The sequence below is a fragment of the Hippocampus zosterae genome, chromosome 2 (assembly GCF_025434085.1).
Source record: "Hippocampus zosterae strain Florida chromosome 2, ASM2543408v3, whole genome shotgun sequence".
NCBI classification, from domain to species: Eukaryota; Metazoa; Chordata; class Actinopteri; order Syngnathiformes; family Syngnathidae; genus Hippocampus; species Hippocampus zosterae.
The window spans coordinates 29,095,162-29,118,637 of NC_067452.1; the positions used below are offsets into that span (position 1 = coordinate 29,095,162).

Sequence of the window (23,476 nt, forward strand, 5' to 3'; positions counted from 1 at the left end):
GAGCTACCAAGTGCTGTCAGGGCGGGCTGGAGGGGGTGGGAGTCTTGATACAATTTTCTCCCTGTCACTTATTATTACTATTATTCAAATGCACAGTTTTAGTTTTTTCCAACTATATTACTGGTATTATTATTGCAAGGCAATAATAAAAAAATATATCCAACAGTGTACATAAAAACATATACAACAGTGGTCCGGGACCATTGTATAACATATGTTGATGGTCGTATAATTAGGCCTCAACCTTAACTCTTGTTCTTGCATCGTTTTCTTTGTAAAGGATTTGCATTGCAAGCAGCTCACCTCTGAACACATGTTGGGTTGACAGACTCCATACCTGCTTTCCGTGCATTCCTGCTGTGGGCCGTGCGAGCAGGCGTTGAGTTTCAACTCGCCTTGGCATTCCTGCATGATGACTGTGCTTCATGTCACTGCTGCACGATACTGGGGAATGTCACAGCATATGCACACTTCACTCACATATCTGAACATGTTTGCTGGTTGGGGTGGCTGTGGCTCTACTCTGATTCCCCCCCCCCACCCCGCTCATGCAAAGTGCTCAGACCTGGGCTGAGGGAATGAACACAGAGAAGGCTTTTGAGTTTGTTGAGCTTCTTCTTGTTTCAACCAATGGGCATTCACATATCTTAAGTATCTTTCGAGTTAATCTATGAGAAAAATATGTCATCTCAAATTTTTTGAGAAATTATTTGTGTCACGTTCAAATTCAGTGGGTCTTAATGCTATTCTTTGCCATAATTGTATGGCTTTCTTAAATTTTATATGAATATATATATGACCTTGATATAAACATTTAGAAAATGTAAAAAAATCCCTACAATTTGTGCTTGGAGCAGTAAATATTGACTTCACCTCCTGCTCAACCCAGTGACCGTCCATGACGATGGCGTGATAGTTTTTGCTTTGTGATTGGGACTCATGCTCAGGACTCAGCAAAATCATCCCATACTGTCTATCCCAGACGGTAGTACAGGTATTTAAAAAAAAAACCTTGCCCCGTCTCGTCACGGTGAAATCAACTCCCATCCCATCCTGGTCACATTCAGAATGGCTGCCACTCCCATACCACTCCCCTTTTTGAGGTTAGCTAAATTACAATAATAAAAATAATAATAATGGGGATAAAAAACTGTTCCTCGTTCCCTCTTCCTCATGGACCCAGTCTTTTTTTTTTCCTACTACTTGATATTCCCACTCCCCTCTGCTACTGGGAACCTTTTATCCTGTACTATCACAACCCTGTGATTAAAGGTAATGTTGAATGTGGATTTGATTAGTTAGATTTGTTTTGGTCTTTCCCGTGCAAAAAAAGAAAACAAATCTAAAATGGCCTGGATTTGTTTGCAACTAAGGCTGAAACCTCAAATAATTTCATGCATGTCATACTTGGATTAAAAAGGGTGGAGTGGGAGGCGGGGGGATAAAATTAATCCATGAATTTGCAGTTTGTGCCAACTGTGTTTGTTGTTTGGAAGTGGACATATAATTCTTCAGTAAGCTATAAGACAGCTGCTGCTCCACATGCCCAACGATGTCATATGATTTGAAGGTCAGTTTAGTTCAGTTTGGCAAACAAAGGGTGGTTTGAACATAGGTCACTTGAGGGGGTTGAGAGCGGTGGGGGGGGGGGGGGGGGAGTCCACCCACATGACCAAAATGCCCAAACACTGCTGGCTCCTGAGAGGCTGGAATGTGACACAGGAATGTTTGTATTCTGGCTGTTGACAAAAGCATCGAATGTAATCTGCCAGGTGGTCTCACCTTCTTTCACTTTCCAGAAACTCATTCCTCATAACATGAGCTGCCATCATTCATTGTTGCTGTGTGTTGATTTTGTGGAATGCTCAGAATTGCCTCCATGTCAACCACGGGGATGTGCACATATGTGCTAGGAGTAGTAAATATTGACTTCCCCTCCCGCCCGACCCAGTGACCGTCCATGACAGTTGGGTGGCGGTTTTTGCTTTGTGATTGGGACTCATGCTCAGGACTCGGCAAAATCATGCAGTCGAGCGAGGGCTTGTATTTATCCATCAAATATGGAGACGCTTTTCAGAGTTTACTTGTCAAGCTACTGTTTAGCCCTATGGGGGGTATTTATTTGTACTACGTGTCTCCCTATAAATTTCTCATTGGACTAAGTGTGTCTACCTCCATTACCTTCGGGGGCGCCATGCCCCCCCCCCAGCCCCTTGGCCTTTTTGGTCATCCATATGCAGACGAATTACTGTTATGGATGTTGCAAAATATATAAAGAACCAAGGTTGATCGTAAACCGCTAACATGGCTCAATGCATTTAGTGCATGCTGTAAGCTCGACTGCATAGTACTTGTTGTTTGTGCTCCACCAGGCTCAGGTAGTCCAGTTGTCAAAAATTGTGGAGCATGTTCAGATCATCTTAAACCAGCTCAACACTGAGTAATATGAATGGACTAAATGGAACAATGACCATTTCTTGGAGCCTTCAAAACTCAACTTTAAAAATAACTTGAAACGACAAACAGAAAATAAATGAGTAACAAAGTAAAATGAGAATAGAATAAAATAATATCAATAAAACACAATGAATAAATATCTGCTGTGCACACTCTTAAGGCGGTGTGGTGTCGCTCATACACGGCATACACACTTGCAATCAGACAAGAAGAGTCAAAGTTTCTTTTCTTTTTTTAAAAGGAAGCATGTCTTGTATTTAAATATACAATGTGTGTAATTCTTGGTATGTTTAATTTTATGGTCAATTTCAACTGGGGTGTCATTGACCACTTTAAGGCATGTTCAGGGAGGGCAGAATTACATCAAGTTGCATGCTTGAGGTGCAAGTAACAAGATGCATTCAGGATACTTTCGCAATATTGGGAACAGACACTCCCCACTACATTCAATCGTAATGTAACCAAAATCGACATCAAGATTAAATCATTTTATTGCCCAGCCTGAACATATATGGACTCAAGTCAGTCAGATATATTCAGCACCCCCAAAATTCCTTGATTCAAAAGCAATACTGCCTAATTCAGAATTTATGGGAGTTTGTGGAATATACCCATGAGAGTAATTTAGACCCTTTTTCCTTCCAAACTTTGCCAGTTCCTGGATTAAGTTTGCGCATGGTAGAAGTGAGCACTTGGACCTCAAGCGTATATCCAGCTGTAGATGTAAAAACGCTGCAATATATCAGCTCCTAGCAGCATTATCCTGGTGTGCATGTTTGACTCTTGAAACTTTTCCATTGGCACGATCAACTACACAATTTTTTTTTTCTTTTGTACCATGTCAACTTGGCAGAGCTGTTACAATACAGCTGATGTAAACCACTGCTGCTGACTCATAAAGTCCCGCAGGGTCAGCACGGTCATGTCATTGTGGCAGTTGAGGTTGCAAGGCTAGAAATGACAGTACACATGCTAACATTAGCTTTGTTTTGGCTTATTCTTGGATGCTGCAGAATCGTACACCGCAGTCTACCCTTGGCTGCACTAGTCTAGTTCCCGTTCGTCTCTTCTCCAATAAAATATTTCGACTTATCCAGGCTGAGAATTATACGGCCATTGTTCTCCTGTAACATTTTTGTTTGTTTGCATGTCTGGTTTCAAGTGATGTGTTCTGTGTGGCTTGGTTTTCGTATTTTCCCGCAGCTCATAGGGTATGTGAGTTCTGCCGTCGCAAGTCGTCACTCAGCTGTGCAGTGAGGAAGCAACATATGAGAAACGGAATGTAATACGATGAATTACGAATGTAATGTATATATCAGTCCGAGAGACGTGTTCACCTGCCCGCTTTCAATCAGACTAACGCAGTCATTCAATGTTCTTGAGAAAAGTACGTCAAGGTACTGACTGCACAGCCTGTTGAAGAGGTCGTGTACCAAAAAGAACATTTGAGACACACTCAACCTTTGTGACAGCACAGGTGATACCGAAAGCTATGCGGGTGTACAGTAAATGTTAGTTGTGCAAACACATCTGAGTCCCTGTGGTTGATTCAACGAGGAGAATAAGGGAACATAGTGACATTTAACTTGGACCATCGCTTGTGTGAAGTTGTTGAGACGGGATAAAGAGAAGTCCTTGCAACGCTCAGACTGGTCTATCCTGTCTTGTCATTGCAAAGATCGTGTTTGTTTGCAGGCCCCGATGGAATGTCATCGCAAGTTTTTAGCCCGGGGTTGTCAAACTAATTTCACATTATGGGCCACATATGGCCTTGGTAGATGTCAAGTGGGCCGGACGATTAATATTATACAGTACTCGGCTATAAATAACCAAAATAATAGGTCTTTTATTTGTTTTGGTCTAAAGAAGCACAAGAACATCAGGAAATTTTTGAAATTTAATGAACATATCTTTTACAAAACATTTCATGAAGCACAAATGTGCAATTGACTCATTCATATCATACCTTCATGCATTGCAACTGATCCCATTGATTGTACCAAGTCACAACTTTAACAAGTAATTGGCATTGAAAAATATAGTAATGCAGTTTAAGATTAAATGAGATTTATAAAGAAAGGAATTTTTACAACATTTACACATGTGCATATAAAATCTCAATGTAATCCCTGCCTACACCTTAGAAACTAAGGACGGTGTTATTAAATGTGTAAAGAATAAAGTAATCATATGACCTTGATAGCGTCTGCTGTGTTGGGTCTGTCTCAATGACAGTCTGAGGCCGCTGTTGTCTTGTACTATGATCAAAACAGTGTGTCCTCTAGCGGATACTCCATGAATCACACCTTATTAAAAATATTCATTCTGTCTTTTTAAGCATTTTTTCACTTTTAAAGGATCCTGCGGGCCTGATCAAACCACCTTGGGGCCCGTTCCGGCCCGCGGACCGCATGTTTGACACCACATGTTTAGCCAGTCAACGAAAGAAAAGGATGACAATAATCAGGATGGGAACGAGAGCGTTTGGATGTGGCAATTGGTGGTGCTGACCCGGGGATGGAACTAGGAGTGTTGTAATTACATGGAGGGTATTAAGATGAAGGAATGCATGCAGTGTGCGCTGACATAAGGATCACATGCGCACACACACATGTACAGACTTGCTAATCTGTGAACCCCATGACTTTGGCCAGCCCGTTGCAGAGCACTGCAGAGATAAATGCTAAAAAGGAGCAGATGCGTCTCCCTTGGATGCAATGATCCAAAGGCAAACGTAAGCCCATCCGTTTGCATTTCGAGAACAAGCCGACAAACAGGTCTGCTGTTTGCGCTTCGGCCAGTCCACCTATGACGTGCGCTTATGTAAATAAACGCAATGAAACCAGAGCGTTATCTTCACTTCAATTGCCGCTTCATTTAGCCATTAGAGGAAGCTCATTTGCTTCTTGAACTAGCAACGGCAGGACTTCCACAACGGCTGCGTTATGGACCATCTACTATCGCTCAACTTCTGCTTTTTATTTGTGCTTTGCTAGCACGACTGTGACTCATAATTTGTAAATTAGGTTATTTCTCCGCCCCGTTAATAGCACCAAAGTGAAGTCATGAAATTTACTCCAAAAATGTTCAAATCATTTAAATGTGAAACTTTTGATAGTCCCTGGAAAAAAAAAAGAAAAAAACCTATGCAGGTTTTTGATGAATTCATTCCCTCTTATTATTGTTGTCCAATTAATCAGTGGGTGCCAAAACACAAGGCACCCAATATTCAACCAAAACCAATGTAGAAGTGAAGAATACTGTTGTGGGTTTGGTCTCAGCATACAAGCCCGAACTTGCCTCTTCACACACGTTTCACCATCTGTCAGTCTGACTTGACTTTTTTTCATCCTCACAGCAGGGAATATCTTCCCATCAAGCTTACATACAACCTCCCCACCCAACAACAACTTCTGAAGCCAGTTTGGCCAATTTTCATGTCTCTATAGATGTAAAAGAATCTTTCCATATTGAGGAAGAACCCTCCTTCATCGCAAACATCATCAGTGACTGATGATAAGAGCTGTCAATTTTTCATAAATCATAACACTGCTCTTATTCCAAAAAAAAACTGAATAAGGCTGTACATGTTTTTATTTTTTTCCAGGTAAAATCTCCAAGTAATGCATCTATAAGGGAGGAACCCAGAAGCGTTACTAAAAGACTGCTGTTGGTATTCAATCAAAGCCATGAAGACTCCAAGGATTTGGAGCGCTTTGCCAGATCTTATGCATAATTAAGAGAACCCCTCCACACCCAAGCAACCACACACCCCCATGCCTTGCCACAGAGATTTTCATGCAGCCCGGGCCTCTCTCCATTGTAACATCCTCTTCAAGCCCAGAAAAAGGCTAACCTTTTTAGCAAACTGACGCACGTGCTTCCGCTCTGTCCAAATGCAGGATTGCTCGTCTTCATTTATTTCTGTTTCCTGCCTGCTTTTCAAGTCACAAAACCCTCCAGCTACAGCTTTATTGTGAGTCATCCGCTGTCAACTGAAATGGCTCTGTTGGAAACGGAACGCCAAGAAAAGACTATGGTGTCAGATACTGTATACACCAAACACGAACATTATATACAGTGTGTGGATTTGGCAACCGTTTGTCCCCATCTGAAATACAGTAATAGAAATATTAATAATCGATTCCATGGTTGGAATATTATTTCATTCATTCATTTTCCAATCCGCTTACTCTCACAAGGGTCGCGGAGGGTGCTGGAGCCTATCACACTGTCTTCGGGCAGCGGGGGGGATTGCCAGCCAATCGCAGGGCAATGGTCAGAATAATAAAACATTTTGTTGAAGCAAGGCAGTTCGGTGTTTGATTAATTATTTAATTTGAAATTATTAGGAGGCGAGCGTGGCGTAGTATTTGATTCACAGTCTTGTGTGACATTGAAACGCTTCCGTGGTTCTCACTTGCCACATTCCATATACGTGCATGTTAGGCTAATTGGAAACTTTAAATTGCCCGTAGGTGTGAATGTAATGTCTTTTGCGGGGGGTCTATATGATGACGAGGCTACTCTCCCCAAAGTCAGCTCATCCGTGCCATAGTGAGGACAACAGCTTTAGTAAATGGATGGATGGATGGAAATAGGGTCTAAGCCAGGCCTTGTTCAGACTGCCAGCCAAAATCCGATTTTTAGTCCATCCTGATTGAATTTGGATGGCTCTTTTGTCGTCTGAACAGTCGCAAAGCACATGCAATCCAATTTTTCCAGAACGGATTGACTCCCTGTTACATTTTACTTCAGGTGAGAGACGGGTACACCCTAGACTGGTTGCTAGCCAATTGCAGGGCACATGTATACGAACAACTATTCACTCTTGCATTCAAATCCGTCGGCAAATGAAAGTCCTCACCACAAGACCCACGATGCTCCCTTGACCTGAATCAATATTTGAGAAGAATGATACCAGAATTTATCATTCTTTTATATTTCTTTAGTGTTTTTTCTTTGGTTTAAGGAAACTTATTTGAACATTCGGGTTCTTAAATGTACACATTTTGCCTTATATTAGACCGTTTGCGACTCAGACTTTCGGTCATCAAGTACAAGCTCTTCTCGAGTGACGCAGACACGACGATGAAATGAAAGTGATGCATGGAATGCCCGGCAGGCTGAGCATGTTGGCGCTTCCTGTGGGCACTCTGACCCCTGCCAACTTGTCACTACAGCTCACAAATCAACTTTCTCTGAAAATTAGCCTTTCATAGCAGAACCCCCTGTGGTCATATTTTTCTACCATAGCGCAGCCTTGGCTTAGTGTAATCATCTTCCCACACTAAGCTGTAATTACAGCTCCTTCTCGAGTGCTATATAAAGCATAATGGGAAGAGCACTGAAAAAATAGGCACTGAGCCTAAACGGACCGTTCATCTGCATATTATTTATATTATTAGCCTTTAAACTTCAGTATTTATTAGCCAGTCTGTCGACCGTCACTCAAAAAAATGAGACTGACTTTACTTTGGAGCAACCGATCGAGAATATATATTTCAGCGTTGTTGTTACTTCAGCGTCCAAATTGAAAAACAAAAGCTTCTATGGAATGCCTGAAATTCAATTTATAATTAACCAAGTAAGTTTGGCCTTGGTGAAGGTCTTTGCTGTATTGAGTGACATTCTAGTTTTTTTTTTTGGGGGGGGGGGCTTTATTGCTTTTCCCATAGTCTAATCAATGATACAATCAAATATTTGAATTGGAGTCACTGATTGTGTCACGGTTAACTCTGACTTCCGTGTCAAAAGTATGATAAGCGGTATAGAAAATGGATGGATGGATCAGCTTTGCACACGTGTGTGCGTGTGCATGTGTGTGCATGTTTGTGTGTTTTGATTGTGAGGAGCAGCAGCTGATACAGTATTGGGTATGCGGCTGATGTCCTACGTCACTCTCTGTTATTTTCCCCCACACAAGTGGCATATGAACTTTCAACTTTTCTGGCAAAGATGTTTTTGTTCTTGTTGTCCCTATGCAGTTTAATGACTCTTTTTCCTTGTCCGTTACTTTACAGTATGGTGGTCGATGTATCTGATGTCTAGGACGTAATCTATCATCATTATCACACTTCTTAGGGTACGTTCACAGATATTGAAGTTTAAAAACGGCAAAGCCCTGCTCTCTGTTTTTTACTTTGAATTTTTCCATATAAAGGCTTTGATATTGCCACTTTTGTCTCCTGTCTGGTTCTGGGTCATAATTCCACTCTTCACGTGACTTTTTTGTTGTTGTTGTTAAATGACTTAACTAGCATAAACCCCTAAAGCCTATAAATGGCCCAAATTTCTATTTTTTCTGCCTTTCAGGTTGTAGTAATTTCAAAGCAAAAAAAAAACACAATTCTGCATGTTTTGCACGGCCAAATCAATACTTGGGTCTTGTCACCTCTCTACCAGTCATAATTTCCATCCAGGCTTCTTTAATCTTTTCAGGAATAGAAGAAAACCACCGATCTCGGTCCTAACCATATCACTGATAGACACGACTAATTGAAGAAAGACTTCTGCATTACAGGTATATTCACGAGCATTAATCGCCTCTGGTATGACCGGTGGTTCCGAAGCCCCGATCCCAGTGAGGGGCGAACAATTGCAACCGTTGGCGACAGTAGATCGTATTTATGTCAAAGACTATTAAAAAAAAACATTTGCATCAGTTAAAGTAGGTCGCCACTTAGTGACTAGGCTAAAATGTGGGTCCAAGGCAAGAAACCTTGATGGTAACAACTCATTTGAACCCTTTCATGCATCCTGTAACCTGATAACAGCTGTCCACTGTTGTAACCGCCGTCCCTGAAAGCGTTAAAACTTCATATTTTATCGTGGCTTACATATTTTTCAATTGTCACTTCATTTTACTCCCACCCTCCAATCCCCCCACCCCACACCTCTCCTGTCTTTCAATTCCCTCCAGGCCTCACAATGGGGGGATCCAAAAGTAAGCCCAAGGAGTCGGGTCCCCGCACCATCAGCCTCGATACCAACCTCAGCTCCGGAGGCGGGGCCGGCGGCCACCACCTGAACTCCGCTCAGCAGTCCTCAACTCCCAGTCGTAGCACCACTGTGGAGGGCATCCTCGGTGGCAACCATTCCATGAGTACTAAGGCCGAACTCGCCTTGTTTGGCGGCGTGGAAAACAGTAGTCATGATTCCTCTTCAAGCAGAATCACACTCGCGGGTGAGACATCTTTGCTCAAAACTGTAGTCTTCTTCTTTTTAGCGGTCTGTTTTGTGATTTAATATCGATTGCAGTTCATTCTGGGATGTTTGTAGAGCTTGAAACAAATGTTTCCTTAGGAAATGATGGAAAAGGGTAAAAAACATTCCCGAGTAAACCCGTTTCCATCATAAAATACTGACCATACAGGAGACGTTTTAAGTAACATTAACCGCCCTAGTACATTACATACAAACCGTAATATTAAAAAAGATGAACAGTACTTAAACTTTGAGAAATGCTCATGTGTATGGGTGACCTTTTGAAGTAACTATCACCAGAAAGGCAAAGCACAAGCAAAGCATGCAAGTGAATTTATTGTTGCTTACTGAAGTGAACAGTTGTGAGGTATGCTGACATCTTCATTTTACATCCTCGGGAATATCTGTAATGCACTCAGGAATGTTTCCTCTCCACACAGGAGGCATAACAACCTTCGTGGCATTGTACGACTACGAGTCTCGAACGGCTTCCGATCTCTCGTTCAGAAAGGGAGAACGCCTCCAGATCGTCAACAACACGTAAGGAATATTGCTAATATTACATTTTTGCCGTGATTTTTTTGGGGGGTGGGGGGGTCCGGGGAGTGGTGGTGGGGGGGATCAAGGGGGTTACATCTCATATTGTGTTGTAAAATATGTGAGAAAAATCATCGCAAATTTGACTTCCAAGTTGGTCATTGGACAGGGAAAATATTTTATATAACATCTGTTGTGAGTCGACACAATATACGGTAAATTGACAACTCCCGGAAGCAAAGTCTGGTTTTTTTTTCCATCATTGCTTCTTGATTTCACATTTACTGGGAACAACCCAAGCTTCCTGGTGCAGTCAAATGAGGTCAGGGGGTTATGGTGGGGGCTGGGGGTGGGGGGGGGTCGCTTCATGAATCAATAGATGTTCAATGAACATTGTGCTGCTTACCCGCTAACTAACTGTTGACCTAGACGGCGCCGGTGTGTACAGTGGTGGATTATTGGTATCTGGTCCCCTTGAGCCAAAGACCTAGATCGGCATCGGCTCAAGAATGATAAGATAAGGGTCCAGTTAAGACAGAGTCCGGCTCTTAATTCTCCTCCATAGAGGATTGTTGTACCCAGTGACTTGCAGATTGTCACGTTGATATTGTGATATTGATTAATGTCCGCTTAATGGTTTTCTCATACTTGCTGCTATGCTCTGTCACTGCTTATAACTGTCACTTTTCTTTCCACCCTCAACCCCCGCTCCTCCATGCCCCCCCCCCATCATTTCTTTTCTTTATCCATCACTTTTTTTCTAGGAGGAAAGTGAACTGCAGGTTTGTGAAGCTGCAATGGAGTTACATTCAAGGGTGCTTTCACACAAGTGCCATTGAGTCGGTTTTAATTTAACTCTCGTTTAGTTTCCCCCTTGGTGTGAAGTCTAAACCCAGTGATCAAACCCAAGTGCAGACCAAACAAACTGAATACCGAACCATGCTAATTAAGGGATTACATCTTCTATTTGAATATTTGCTGGTGTGCTGCATATTGTGATATATATACCAACTTTACTAACTCAACTGATTGACAACTCTCTGTGTGAAGGCATCCTAGATGTGCCGCCTGCCCATGTGTTTGCTTGCCTTACCCAAAGTGTGCATAATAATGTTATCCAAACCACACTGGCCCCTCCCCTCTGTAGTCCAGTCACGTTTGTCTTCGACTTTTCAGCACTGTAGATGGTCATTGCAGTGCTGCAAAGCTTCAGGAGCTGATCCCTAATCATGATCAGCATACAAACACAATCTCGTTCCATTGTCATATTACCCACATTTGCATGTCCCATTGTGTCAAAATTAGGTATTACACCCAAAAATTGATGTAATGTTGTTTTGTTTCTTTATTTATTTTAATGTTCAATTTCAACATACAGTATTTGACCACCTGTCATGGAAAAAAGGACGAGGACCATCCACATCATGAAGTGCTTTGATGAAGACTTTCAATGAAATAAGCTTTCAATCGAATGAAGAATTTTAAACCAAATAGGAATCGGAATTGGTTTACTGAAATTCTGAAATGTGCTTCAGAAACCGAATAAAATGAATATAATTGTGTGTGTGATATATACAGTGCACTCCGCTTAATAGAACACCGGTTAATAGAGTAATCCGCTTAATAGAGCAAAAGGCTCTGGAACCGATTTGCCTAATGCAATTTCCTATAAAGATACTCCGCTTAGTAGAACAGATCTCCGCTTAATAGAACAGGCCGTAAGCAATGAACATTGTAAACTAGTGGTTTTCGAAGTGTAGCTATCGCGATACTGTACCACTATCGTGAGAAAACGCGGTAGTTCTAGCCGTATACAGTTACAGGTAGCACGCGTCACTCCACACATAGACACACGCACGTCACAATGGCTTCAACTTCATTCAAGAGACGAGGGCTATAAGAAGGACATACTCAGACGATACGATGCATTGCCGGATTCTCAGAAGGTACGCCCGCGGTTTCCAGGACTTCCCTCTTATCCAGCGCATTGAGAGGGAAGTCAACCGCAAAATTACGGACTCCTGTTTCCAGACAAAAGTAACGAAATTTTTCTCGTGATTTGAGATGTTTGACTGAAGTTGATTAAAGTTGTTGTTTTGTTGTTTGATTAAAGATATGGACGTCCACAGTCGAAATATCTCTTCTAACTCGTCAGCAGGGGTTTTTCTGCGTGCATAACTTGGTCGTCGACGTGTCTGAAGGTGTACCTAATAAAGTGTCTCCGGTTAATAGAAACCCCGCTTAGTAGAACAGAAGCGCTTCGGCCCAATGGTGTTCTATTAAGCGGAGTGCACTGTATATAAAATCTCACACACATTCCCGTGGCTTTCTTATTTTACATTATGTTTTGTTTGAGTAGCCTGGTGAAGCAACAAACTAATAGGGTCTAATTTAATGGCACCAATCGACTGATTCTTGGTATTTAAGTCCATGACATGTCAATTGCTTCGAGATGTAGCGACTGCTCAACTTAAGCCTGTTGATTAAAACCAAATGGCAAATTGATAAAACCCCCGTTGATGAATTTCAAAAACCTACGATATCTATCACGCCCATCTCTGCCGGCGCATGATAATCGGAATTTGAATGCCCCCAACCTTGTCCTAAATATTCACACTGCCCATTGTTTTCAATGTGTGTGTTTTTTGTGTCTCATGTGATGTGTGTTGTCGTTGCAGAGAGGGAGACTGGTGGCTGGCACGCTCCCTGACCACCGGAGAGAGTGGATATATTCCCAGCAATTATGTGGCTCCGTCCGACTCTATCCAGGCAGAAGAGTACAGCATTTTTTGATTGAATTTATCGACACTTTTATCTGTCTTGCATGCCACCCTTGCACTCATTTTAATGAGCACTAAAGCATCCCAGTTAAGAATTTTGTAAATGGAAAGTCATTGACATGCCAAATGTCATCAAAGTGACCCCCCCCCACCCCTCCACACACACACACACACACACACACAAATCTGTCACTTATTACAAGCCAAACACGTGAACCTCATGAACTGTTTCATAATTGCTGTTCAATCTGTGAGTGACTTATCTTGCTTTCTGCATGTTAAACTATTTCTGTTTGCTACAGCGATGCACGATATGGACAAAGGTACTGAGACACATACTGTATTCATGTATTAATTAATCCATCAGAGGTTGGACTTGAGTCCTTTATTGTCCCGGAACCCTAATTCTTCATCTTACGGTGACTAATCACTGAGCGATGCGGCCGAACATGACTGAACTGGACAATCGCAGACAAATTACACTCAGCGATTCACACCTGGCGAGTGACCCTCGCACACATACCAAGTCGTCGCACTGGACTGAGTCGCATTGTGTTCTAATTGACAAACAATATTTGGAAGATCCGCATACAGTACATTATTCTCTCCTGCAGTGATCCCCAACCTTTTTTTGGGGGGGGGGGGGGCCACAGACCAGTTCATCCATTCTGTTGATCTTGGGGGTAGAGGGGTTTCACGAGCAGTCTCAGCCGGATGGTAACGTATATTTGGAGGATATATGCTCCACTAAAGAGAGTAAATAAAAAGAATACAGATATGTATATTAGTATATAGAATGGGGCAGCTGTGACTGTCCTTAGTGGGTTATACTGTTTACCTCAGGGGTGCCCAAACTTTTTGGACCGAAGATCTACTTTTCGATCAACTAACCTCCCGGGATCTACCCTTACCGGCGCGCACACACGCGCACACACACACACACACACACACACACGCACACATGCACGCCATGATGAGAAACAGCCTGAAACTGAGGCATGCGATGCACTTTTGCAGCCTGTTAACTATCGTAGCTCACACGTACAGTTTTAAAGTACTTCCCTGGGCCCTCCTAGATTCCTATTCTTTGCCCGTGCCCCCTCGGTGAATTGTACACATAGCAAACTCTGAATGAGAATAATGACGATAAAAGATATAGCACAACAGCTCTGATTACAAGCTGCAATTGCAGACTGCTGAGCACAAACAACTTCCGGTGACGTAATCACGCGCCACTGTAAATTCAAGATTTACCTGCTTTATTTTATTTTTTAATTTTATTTTTATTTTGTGAAAATGAGACTGATAGGATGATTAGGGTGCAACATACATTAACACAAAAAATATATACTGTATTCCTAACATGTACAAAGAGACACAAATGTTTTTGTTTTTTTTTTTTCTCCTCGACACTCCTCGGATCTACTTGGGGCCCGTCTTAGATCTACCGGTAGATCAGGATCTATCTAATGGGCACCCCTGGTTTACCTGAACTTTTCATAAATAACCAACGATGTTATCACCAGCAGCCTGACAGGCAGCCAACGTTTGATTCGTGGCTTGTGCACTGATCGAGGCAGCTTGTGTCTTCGCCATTGAGACACCCCCCACCCCCGATCGATTAGGAAGACCCTGGGGCTGAGCTTATGCACTCCGTGTTCCCCTCACTCTCCGACGTGTGCGTACATTAACACATCAAGTCGGCTACCGAAGCTATTTTTGCTTGTTTTGAACCTGTTTGAGCAGTTTGACTCATTAATTTTTTTTTTAAATGTTTGGAATTACTGAGCAGAACGAGTAGGCCAAATGTCATTGATACAAAAAACCCAAAACAATTAACAAAAAAATGTTCAACAGCGTGTGTGTGTGTGTGTGTGTGTGTGTGTGTGCGTAACTGCGTGCGTGCGTTTGTGCGAGTTTGTAGGTAGTACCAAGTGGTCCTTTGACCAGCTGTTGGGTACCCCTTTTCAACAGTTTTTTTTTGTTGCCACAATTTCCAAGGAAGAAGCAGATTGCCCTGCCCGCTGTAGCGATACTGTAATAACAGACGGAGAGGAAATAGTTGAGAAATAAAGGATGCAGTGGGGATTTTTGACAGGCAGTTGGCAATAAGTGTGCCATTCGTTGACTGGGGTAGATGACAGAGACTCTCCACGCTTTGCTTTCTAGCCACAGAGACATATGAATTTTTCATGAATATTAATAAATGAATTAATATATTACTAAGTATTATTGTAAATGATATACACGACACACACACACACACTGTTATCTATGTCTTATATTGGTAACGCTTGGGGGTGGCCGGGTGGATCTCCCTTTGTATCAGAAAAAAATTATATGTGAATTTTGATTGGTCAGGAAATCTGCGATAGGACAGCATTCATCTATAATTCAGATTATAAAACAAAACTACAAACGGTCTGCCGACGGTCGACCATTCATAAAAAGTAGTTACCGAAGGCAAACACACTGCGCACTGTTCAGTTGGGTTCGGCCACATCACAGGGTATGCAGCGGGCCTCAGTAAGACATTTTGGGTAACTGAACTCTTCTTCCAGCTTTGTGGGACAGGTTTGGGGAAGAACTTCCCAGTGCTCCAAGCAAAGCCCATCAAGGCATGCTTGGATGAGTTTGGTGTGGAAGAATACACCCATCAAACACCCTTGGGATAAGAGAGATGGAAGCAATGCCAGCAGGCCCTCTCATCATCATTTCCGTCTGAGCTCACAAATGGACAAAAGTCCAGACATTGTCTTATCGAAAGAATTTCCAGAAGAAGGAGAAGCTGGTTCAGCTCCAAAAGGAGAATAACTAGATTTCTTCATCTTTTTCGTCTTGCCGGCAGAATGTGTCCCCATACTTTTGTCCGTACAGAACGCTTCCTTCCTCCTTTCGTTCTCACCAAGGGGGAACTTGGTCTTGATATGTTAAACTAACCTTCTTTCACGTCTCTTTATCTCACCTTCTGTCTTCCTTCTTCTGCAGTCATCTCACACTGACTGCAGAGTCCAGGTAAGCGGCTGTTGTCATGGCATCGTTTGTGCATATGTGTTTGCCTCTTCTCATCGTTAGCCTCAACTCTTTGGGCCTTCACCAACCCTCTCCTTCCTGTGCCTTCTCTCTTTTTCCTCTTTGACCAAATCAGGTGGTTTTTTGGCAAGATAACCCGCCGCGACTCTGAGAGATTGCTGCTCAGTTTGGAGAATAGAAGAGGAACGTTCCTTGTGAGGGAAAGCGAGACCACCAAAGGTGAGCTTCACCCCCCCCACCCCCTAACACACACACACACTCACAATATGTCCGATTGGAATGGAAGGGAATCGCAGAGTAAGTCACAGTCACACACGAAACCTTCGCACAAGATATGCTAGAAGGTCAAACGTGGTCTGTTCGAAGGATGCTTGTCGACATCCAATTCGGATATGCAAAAAAACATTTCCATAGGAAATAGAATTACTTTCAATAATAAAATGTCACAATCATAAAACCTTCTACTTGGTACTGCTGGGTTATATTTTTAATTTCTTGACTTCATCTCCTGCTGCTTTTGGTTATTCCTCTTGTATTCATTCATCTTCCGAGCCGCTTGATCCTCACTAGGGTCGCGGGGGGTGCTGGAGCCTATCCCAGCCGTCTCCGGGCAGTAGGCAGGGGACACCCTGAATCGGTTGCCAGCCAATCGCAGGGCACACAGAAACGAACAACCATTCGCACTCACATTCACACCTAGGGACAATTTAGAGTGTTCAATCAGCCTGCCACGCATGTTTTTGGAATGTGGGAGGAAACCGGAGCACCCGGAGAAAACCCACGCAGGCCCGGGGAGAACATGCAAACTCCACACAGGGAGGCAGGAGCTGGAATCGAACCTCTGCACTGTGAAGCCGACGTGCTAACCACTGGACTACCGGGCCGCCGCTCCTCTTGTATTGTTATTGTCTATTTAAAGGGCAGCACGGTGGTTGACTGGTTAGCATGTCGACCTCACAGTGCAGAGGTGGAGCGTTAGATTCCAGCTCCAGCCTCCCTGTGTAGCGTTTTTCCATGTTTTCCGCATGCCCGCATGGGTTTTCTCGAGGTACTCCGGTTTCCTCCCACATTCCAAAAACATGCATGATAGCTTAATGGAACAGTCTAAATTGTCCCGCAGCGTGAGTGTGAACACAGATGGTTGTTCGTCTATGCGTGTCCAGCGATTGGCCGGCAACCACTTCGGGGGGCGTCCCACCTGCTGCCCCGAAACAGCTGGGATAGGCTCCAGCACCCCGCGCATAACTTGGAAGGATATGCGGATTAGAAAATGGATGAATGGATGTCTATTTAAAGTATACAGTACATTCCATCCAGTTTATAGTAGATGCCTGCCTCCCTTTTCACCTCAGGGCATAACCAGGTGACAACTGTAACTGCCGTTCATACGTAGACAATAAATGGTGAACTCTGTTGCTAGCTAAATCAGTAGCAGCATGTCGTTTCGCAAACGAGTTAAAATGGGGAGTCATGCAACATGTTGTAAACAAGTTCCCTATGCATTATTAATCATGTTTTTGCATTACATGGAGACAGTGTCAGACTGTGTGATTTACGTTCCAGTAAACTCTGACGTGCTTTCTCCACACTGTTGTATGTGTCAATGTTTATATTCCACGGACAGGTGACTTAATATACTCATCCCAATCTGCTTGCCGTCTTGATTTGTCTTTAGATTTCTCCCTTTTAGTTTTGCTTTCAAATCCAGAGTCCATTGACGCAAATTGAAATATAGTGGTGGCACGATAAAATTCCTCTTTGCGGAAATATGGCATTTAGCAAGTGTATATTTAGGCATGCTGCAAATGAATACTGAATGTCTTGACGTGGATGTGCATTTCAAGTCTTAAAAGCTACATAAAGTCCAGATTAGTGTTGCACCTAATAATGGTACCAGATCCATAGCGTGCATTTTAGGGGGCTAAAATAAAGTTATAGCTTAATTTACAAATATCTGTACTTCAGGATAAAAATGCAGCAGAAGCGCTCCAACTCTGTCATTGGTGGAGTCAGACGGAATACAAGCTGTGTGTGTCTGGCGGCACGTTTCCATATACAGTGAACACAATTCGCACGGTTGTGTGTTAGGCAGCGTGGATGAAGCGTTCAAAGCGAAAATGTTGTTTCTTCGCCCATTTTACCAGTGTTTGCAAATGTGACGTTTTGGTGACATTGTGCCTCGAATGTACTTATTGCCCAAAAATATAGACAGACGAAGAATTTTGAGTTGTTTTGCACTGATTGTTTCAGTACAAGTATCAATGTACTTTCTGCAGGTATAGTATTGAAGTCAAAATGTGGGCGTGGTGATGACACGAGTAGAGATTGCAATATTCAGGAGCTTTTATTTTTCTACTGTAATTGGTGCAGACCTGGACTCGGTATGACTTGACGCCTGCCATAGTTTGCCCACATCGCAAAAAGCAATGCCTCAAGGGTCATTTAAAACCCTTCACACATACATGTATGTTGTCCAACACTCAATAGTGCGTTGGATTGGATTTCATGCCTTTCGCAGAAACACCTCAGCAATAGTTTGGAAGTAAAGTGACACCTCTCCCACAACTAGTTTTTGGCCCACCCATTAAATATGAAGTTACATAACCAGTCATTTTTCAAGTCAAGTCAACAAGTCAAGTCAACAGTATTTATAGAGCACTTTCAAACAGCCATCGCTGCATACAAAGTGCTGTACATGCATTTTTGAGGTGAATTGCCTAATTCCCCAAATTTGTCTTTAAGCATCCATATTCTAATCTGCTTATTTTCACGAGGGTCGCGGGCATGCTGGAGCCTATCCAGCCGTCTTCGAGTAGTAGGCGAGGTACACCCTGAACTGGTTGCCAGCCAATCGCAGGGCACACAGAAATAAAAAAACATTTGCGATCACGGTGACACCGAGGGACAATTTCGAGTGTTTGTCTGTAAGCAAGCCCTTTAAATTTTGGCGCGATTGTGACAGCTTTGGGGCTCAGAACAGTTCCGCCATTTTACCTGGACAGTCACAATAAGAATAAGAAAATGGATAGACGGATTGGAAATTAAAGCGTTTTGCAAGGACAAAAAGAAAACACAAAGCAATGAATAGTTGTCGCTCTTAATAGCCACATCATTTTTTTTCATTTCGAGTTCATGCTGATCCGCTTGAATTCAGTGACAGATCTGTCCAAACATGTTCAAACAAGAAGGGTGAAACATAAAGCTATTTTTTTCTCAGCTGTGGGGGCCTCACATAGTCGGATGGGATAAGGTCTGATGAGATGCCTGTTGGACATGTTTGAAGATGCTTCCGATAGGCCACATTCTCCCTTTGGGTTCAGCAGTTTATGTATGTGTGTGTGTGTCCTATTTCTGGTTATTAGGCCCTGTTTAAAATGAGAAACAGGGACAGTTTAGAGATGTCAGAGGCGGATATGACCGTGAGAAGGAGCAATGTGGAGGTCCTTCCTGGCTGGCTGGGTAAGCCCGACAGAATTAGGTCAGTGAGGAGCTGAGGCCTGAACAACCACGGGCCATTATCGCCCACTTGATATATGAAGAAAGTGGGGGCATTGCCAGCTGCTGGGGGGGTCTGGTTCTGTGATTCAGACATTTGACTTGATTGAGATTGCCCTCTGGTGGCGTTTAGACCGCATTGTTGGTGAAAGTTGCAGTGGATTCTCGCTCTCTTGCTCTCTCTCTGATGCATAAATAGATATACACACAATATACATGCTACTACTATACTATGTTAAATATACCGTAATTTCCGGATTACAAAGCGCACCTCATTGAATGCCGCAAAAGCTCAATTACAGCCATCAGCTTCTGACATGCATTTAACATACATACATGCAATGATGTAGTTTCCAAAATGGCGGATAGGAAGAGGAAAGGCTTGAAGAAAACTTTTTGAATAAACCTTTGAACATGTATTTAAACTGAAAACATGAATTTTTGGGGGGGAAACATGATCTTACTGTGTTAGCAAGGTTAAATTACATTGGTTTCACTACTTTTTAATTGCCTCTCACAAGCACCACAGTATTGCACTGCCTCATTTGCTTATGTCGTTTTTCATTCAAACAGGTGAGACGGAAGTGTTTGGGATTATTGTTAGTCTTCTGTGATGAGAACCACAGTGGTTATGTTACATTTCTGTCGTGTAATGTGTCTCTATGCAGGTGCCTATTGTTTGTCTGTGCTGGACTACGACAACACCAAGGGGCTGAATGTGAAACACTACAAGATCAGGAAGTTGGACAGCGGCGGCTTTTACATCACATCCCGCACACAGTTTAGCACTCTGCAGCAGCTTGTCAATCACTATCGCAGTGAGTCCATTTGCTGCATTGAATCATCATCATGACTTAGTCGTCTATCTATAGCTGTGTCCAAATTCATAGGCTGCATCCATCCGAGGGACGCTAAGCAGGCTGGATCCTTTGAAGGCTGCTCCTCCTGTAGCCTCTGCTACCGTGTCAACCGTGGCGAACATGGACAGGCCTAGCAACTCTTACTTGACTGTCTTCTGTACTGCCACAAGATGGCGCCAATGTGCTAGGCTGATAGAAGAGATGCCAAAGTGCTGAGGTGTACAAGAGTCGTGTGGAAGAAGAGTGATTTCTAGGCCCAAACACTTTTATTCAAAATGATATCAAAAGTGAGTTAGAGAATGGATAGGAGAGCGTTGGTGTCAAAAAGATGGACTGTCACGAACCGTATCCCAGCATTTGACCAAAACAGAAAACTGCTTTTGAATGACCAAGCAGGGAGCAATTTTAAAACGGTCTTTGTCACACCGGGAAATTCTTTCAACTTGGACTGGAGAAGTAGTTAAGGTTTAAAGTTTAATTCGTTTTTTTCTTAGACTCTCTATGAGTCAAAATGTTCAACCAACCTTCACTTTCAGGAATTATTATTCCTTGTCAAAGTAAATCCATTCCTGATTTTAATGACTTTTTGTTCCCACCGACTTCTAATACTGTTTGTATATTGAGCCACTCCACGTGATTCCTTGTGTATTTAGCAGAATGTTATCACTGACCTGCTAACAGCAACACTGTTGTCTCATGCCTCCAGAACACGCTGATGGGTTGTGTCACAGTCTGACAGACATCTGTCCAGTGCTGAAGCCTCAGACTCAGGGCTTAGCCAAAGATGCCTGGGAGATCCCCAGAGAGTCCCTTCGTCTCGACCTCAAGCTCGGACAGGGCTGCTTTGGAGAGGTTTGGATGGGTAAGCATGGCTTTTATTTGGCTCGGTATTGCCATTGAACTAAAGACTATGGAGGGGAAAAAAAGTTGTTTCTGGCAACTTAGGGACTTGAAAGCTCACTGTCGAAGAGTTTGTTTTTTTTGTGACTTTGGTTTTTACTGGTTGGCTGGTCATATTTGACAGCACTTGCGTTTTTTATCAGGAACGTGGAACGGTACAACCCGAGTGGCAATCAAGACTCTGAAACCTGGTACCATGTCCCCGGAAGCCTTCCTGGAGGAGGCCCAGGTCATGAAGAAGCTGAGGCACGAAAAGCTCGTCCAGCTTTATGCCGTGGTGTCAGAGGAGCCCATCTACATCGTCACTGAATACATGGGAAAAGGTTGGCATGGACTTGAGCACTTGAAGGTTGATTCGTTTTCTGACTAATTGTGATATAAAGATGTTCCGAAATGATCCGATCATGTGATTATTATCTGATCCTCTATCAGGTGAAAAAGATCGTTTTTATTCATTTTCTAAACATTTAAAGGTCAAAAAGCTACAAATTAACCAAATATGTAAAAATGTATTACCAAATACAACATGGCATCTAAGTTTTATACTACTCAATATTAGGTTTCTGTTTAAGAAAAAAATATAAATGATTCAGTGAGTAACACTATCAGAACTGCAGGCATGCACAGACATCCTCCCCTACATCCAGCGGCAGGGCGGCGGGTTCGACTTCATAGATTGCGTGGATGGAGAGACGAGCCAAAATATACTCCTAAAATACATCCACATAGCCTGATATAAAGAAGCCCAGTCAAAAGAGTTCAAAGAGCGACAGACGAGTTTGTGACATGTGACACGTCCAAACGACTTCACTTCAAATAGAAGTTTAATGAGTGTACGGTATTGTTTGTAGTATAAGCTTGTTTCCCCCACTCATTGTCATAAATCAATAGTGTCGTTTTAATATGAGCACATAACCAACAACTATGTAGATACGTGGACTCTTAATTAATTAACTCTTAATTATTAAGTAGAAACTTAATTTTAGCCTGCACAATCCTATAAATGAGAGAGAGACAGAGAGAGAAAGAATTTTATTTTAAAAGTAACCAAGTTGTGCTACAAGTTATTTTATTAGTTAGATTCAACAGATGCCAGCCAAACAGATCAGCTTGCTTCGATCTTCTGACCAAACTCAGAAAACAGGTGAGCCATTATTGGTTGTTACCTGAGTATCAGTCGACGGCAACTTGCAAAATGGCCGCCCATGAGATGGTTAAAATTGGGTGGCTTTAAATGCTGAATTCACATTAAACGCACGCTATTTTTTTTGGAATACTGTGTTCAGACTAGTGGGGCTGCAAAGAACATATTGGTGACTAAAATTTGTGATTTGACCTCCCCTTTAACTCCATAAAAACTTTTAAGCTGTGTTCTAATGTTCTCCCACTCTTTGTTTACCTGCCTGCAGGTAGCTTACTGGACTTCCTCAAAGGTGAAATGGGCAAGATGCTCCGACTCCCTCAGCTGGTTGATATGGCATCACAGGTCAGCATATATTATATCGCAATATACATTTTTTTTTGTATTATTTGTCAGTGTCATTGAGCCAAGAATTGTTATAGCTTCCCTTTTACGCCATTTTTGTATCACCATTCAAAGGACAGACAAGGATAAGAAATTACACACAATTGGAGTTGCACGATGGGATACACTGGGGTCACCCACAACATTTGTAGTTTAGGGGGGAAATTAGTATTCTGGTTTAGTTTATGGTCCTGTTTCTTGGTCAGATTGCCTCAGGGATGGCTTATGTGGAGAGGATGAACTACGTGCACAGAGACCTAAGAGCCGCCAACATCCTAGTAGGAGATAACCTGGTTTGTAAAGTGGCTGATTTTGGCTTGGCTCGCCTCATCGAGGATAACGAATACACAGCCAGACAAGGTCAGTAGAAGGAGTCGACCTCCAGCCGGGATTTCCGCAATGGGAATGCCGGCATTCATTCTTGTAAGGCCACACTGTGTGTTGTAACTTATTGTGCAGGAGCCAAGTTCCCCATCAAGTGGACGGCTCCTGAGGCGGCTCACTACGGACGTTTCACCATTAAATCTGATGTCTGGTCATTCGGGATCTTGCTGACCGAACTGGCCACCAAAGGAAGAGTGCCCTATCCAGGCAAGTGTTTATTTAGATCATGTTTTTCCAGTTTGCTCGTTTTACCCCCAGGGACATGTGGTCAGGGTGGGCAAGTGAGGCAATGCCACACT

At 42.8% G+C, this 23,476-nt stretch overlaps 1 protein-coding gene across 9 annotated transcripts in view; it reads left to right on the plus strand.

The window, feature by feature from the left end:
• Positions 1-23,476, plus strand: part of src (v-src avian sarcoma (Schmidt-Ruppin A-2) viral oncogene homolog) — a 33,234-nt gene that overhangs the window by 7,002 nt on the left and 2,756 nt on the right. Inside the window, exons 1-14 of one of the 9 annotated variants that reach the window (XM_052059464.1) lie at positions 1,113-1,272; positions 9,380-9,643; positions 10,104-10,203; positions 10,965-10,982; positions 12,879-12,977; positions 13,283-13,303; positions 15,969-15,995; positions 16,129-16,232; positions 20,177-20,326; positions 21,075-21,230; positions 21,412-21,591; positions 22,678-22,754; positions 23,000-23,153; positions 23,253-23,384. In XM_052059464.1, the coding sequence (XP_051915424.1) occupies positions 1,137-1,272; positions 9,380-9,643; positions 10,104-10,203; positions 10,965-10,982; positions 12,879-12,977; positions 13,283-13,303; positions 15,969-15,995; positions 16,129-16,232; positions 20,177-20,326; positions 21,075-21,230; positions 21,412-21,591; positions 22,678-22,754; positions 23,000-23,153; positions 23,253-23,384 (1,618 nt within the window). In that variant the 5' untranslated portion in view covers positions 1,113-1,136. Of the gene's footprint in view, positions 1-1,112; positions 1,273-9,379; positions 9,644-10,103; positions 10,204-10,964; positions 10,983-12,878; positions 12,978-13,282; positions 13,304-15,968; positions 15,996-16,128; positions 16,233-20,176; positions 20,327-21,074; positions 21,231-21,411; positions 21,592-22,677; positions 22,755-22,999; positions 23,154-23,252; positions 23,385-23,476 lie in introns of those variants that run through there. The other 8 variants (XM_052059472.1, XM_052059467.1, XM_052059466.1 and 5 more) reach the window with 8 other exon arrangements.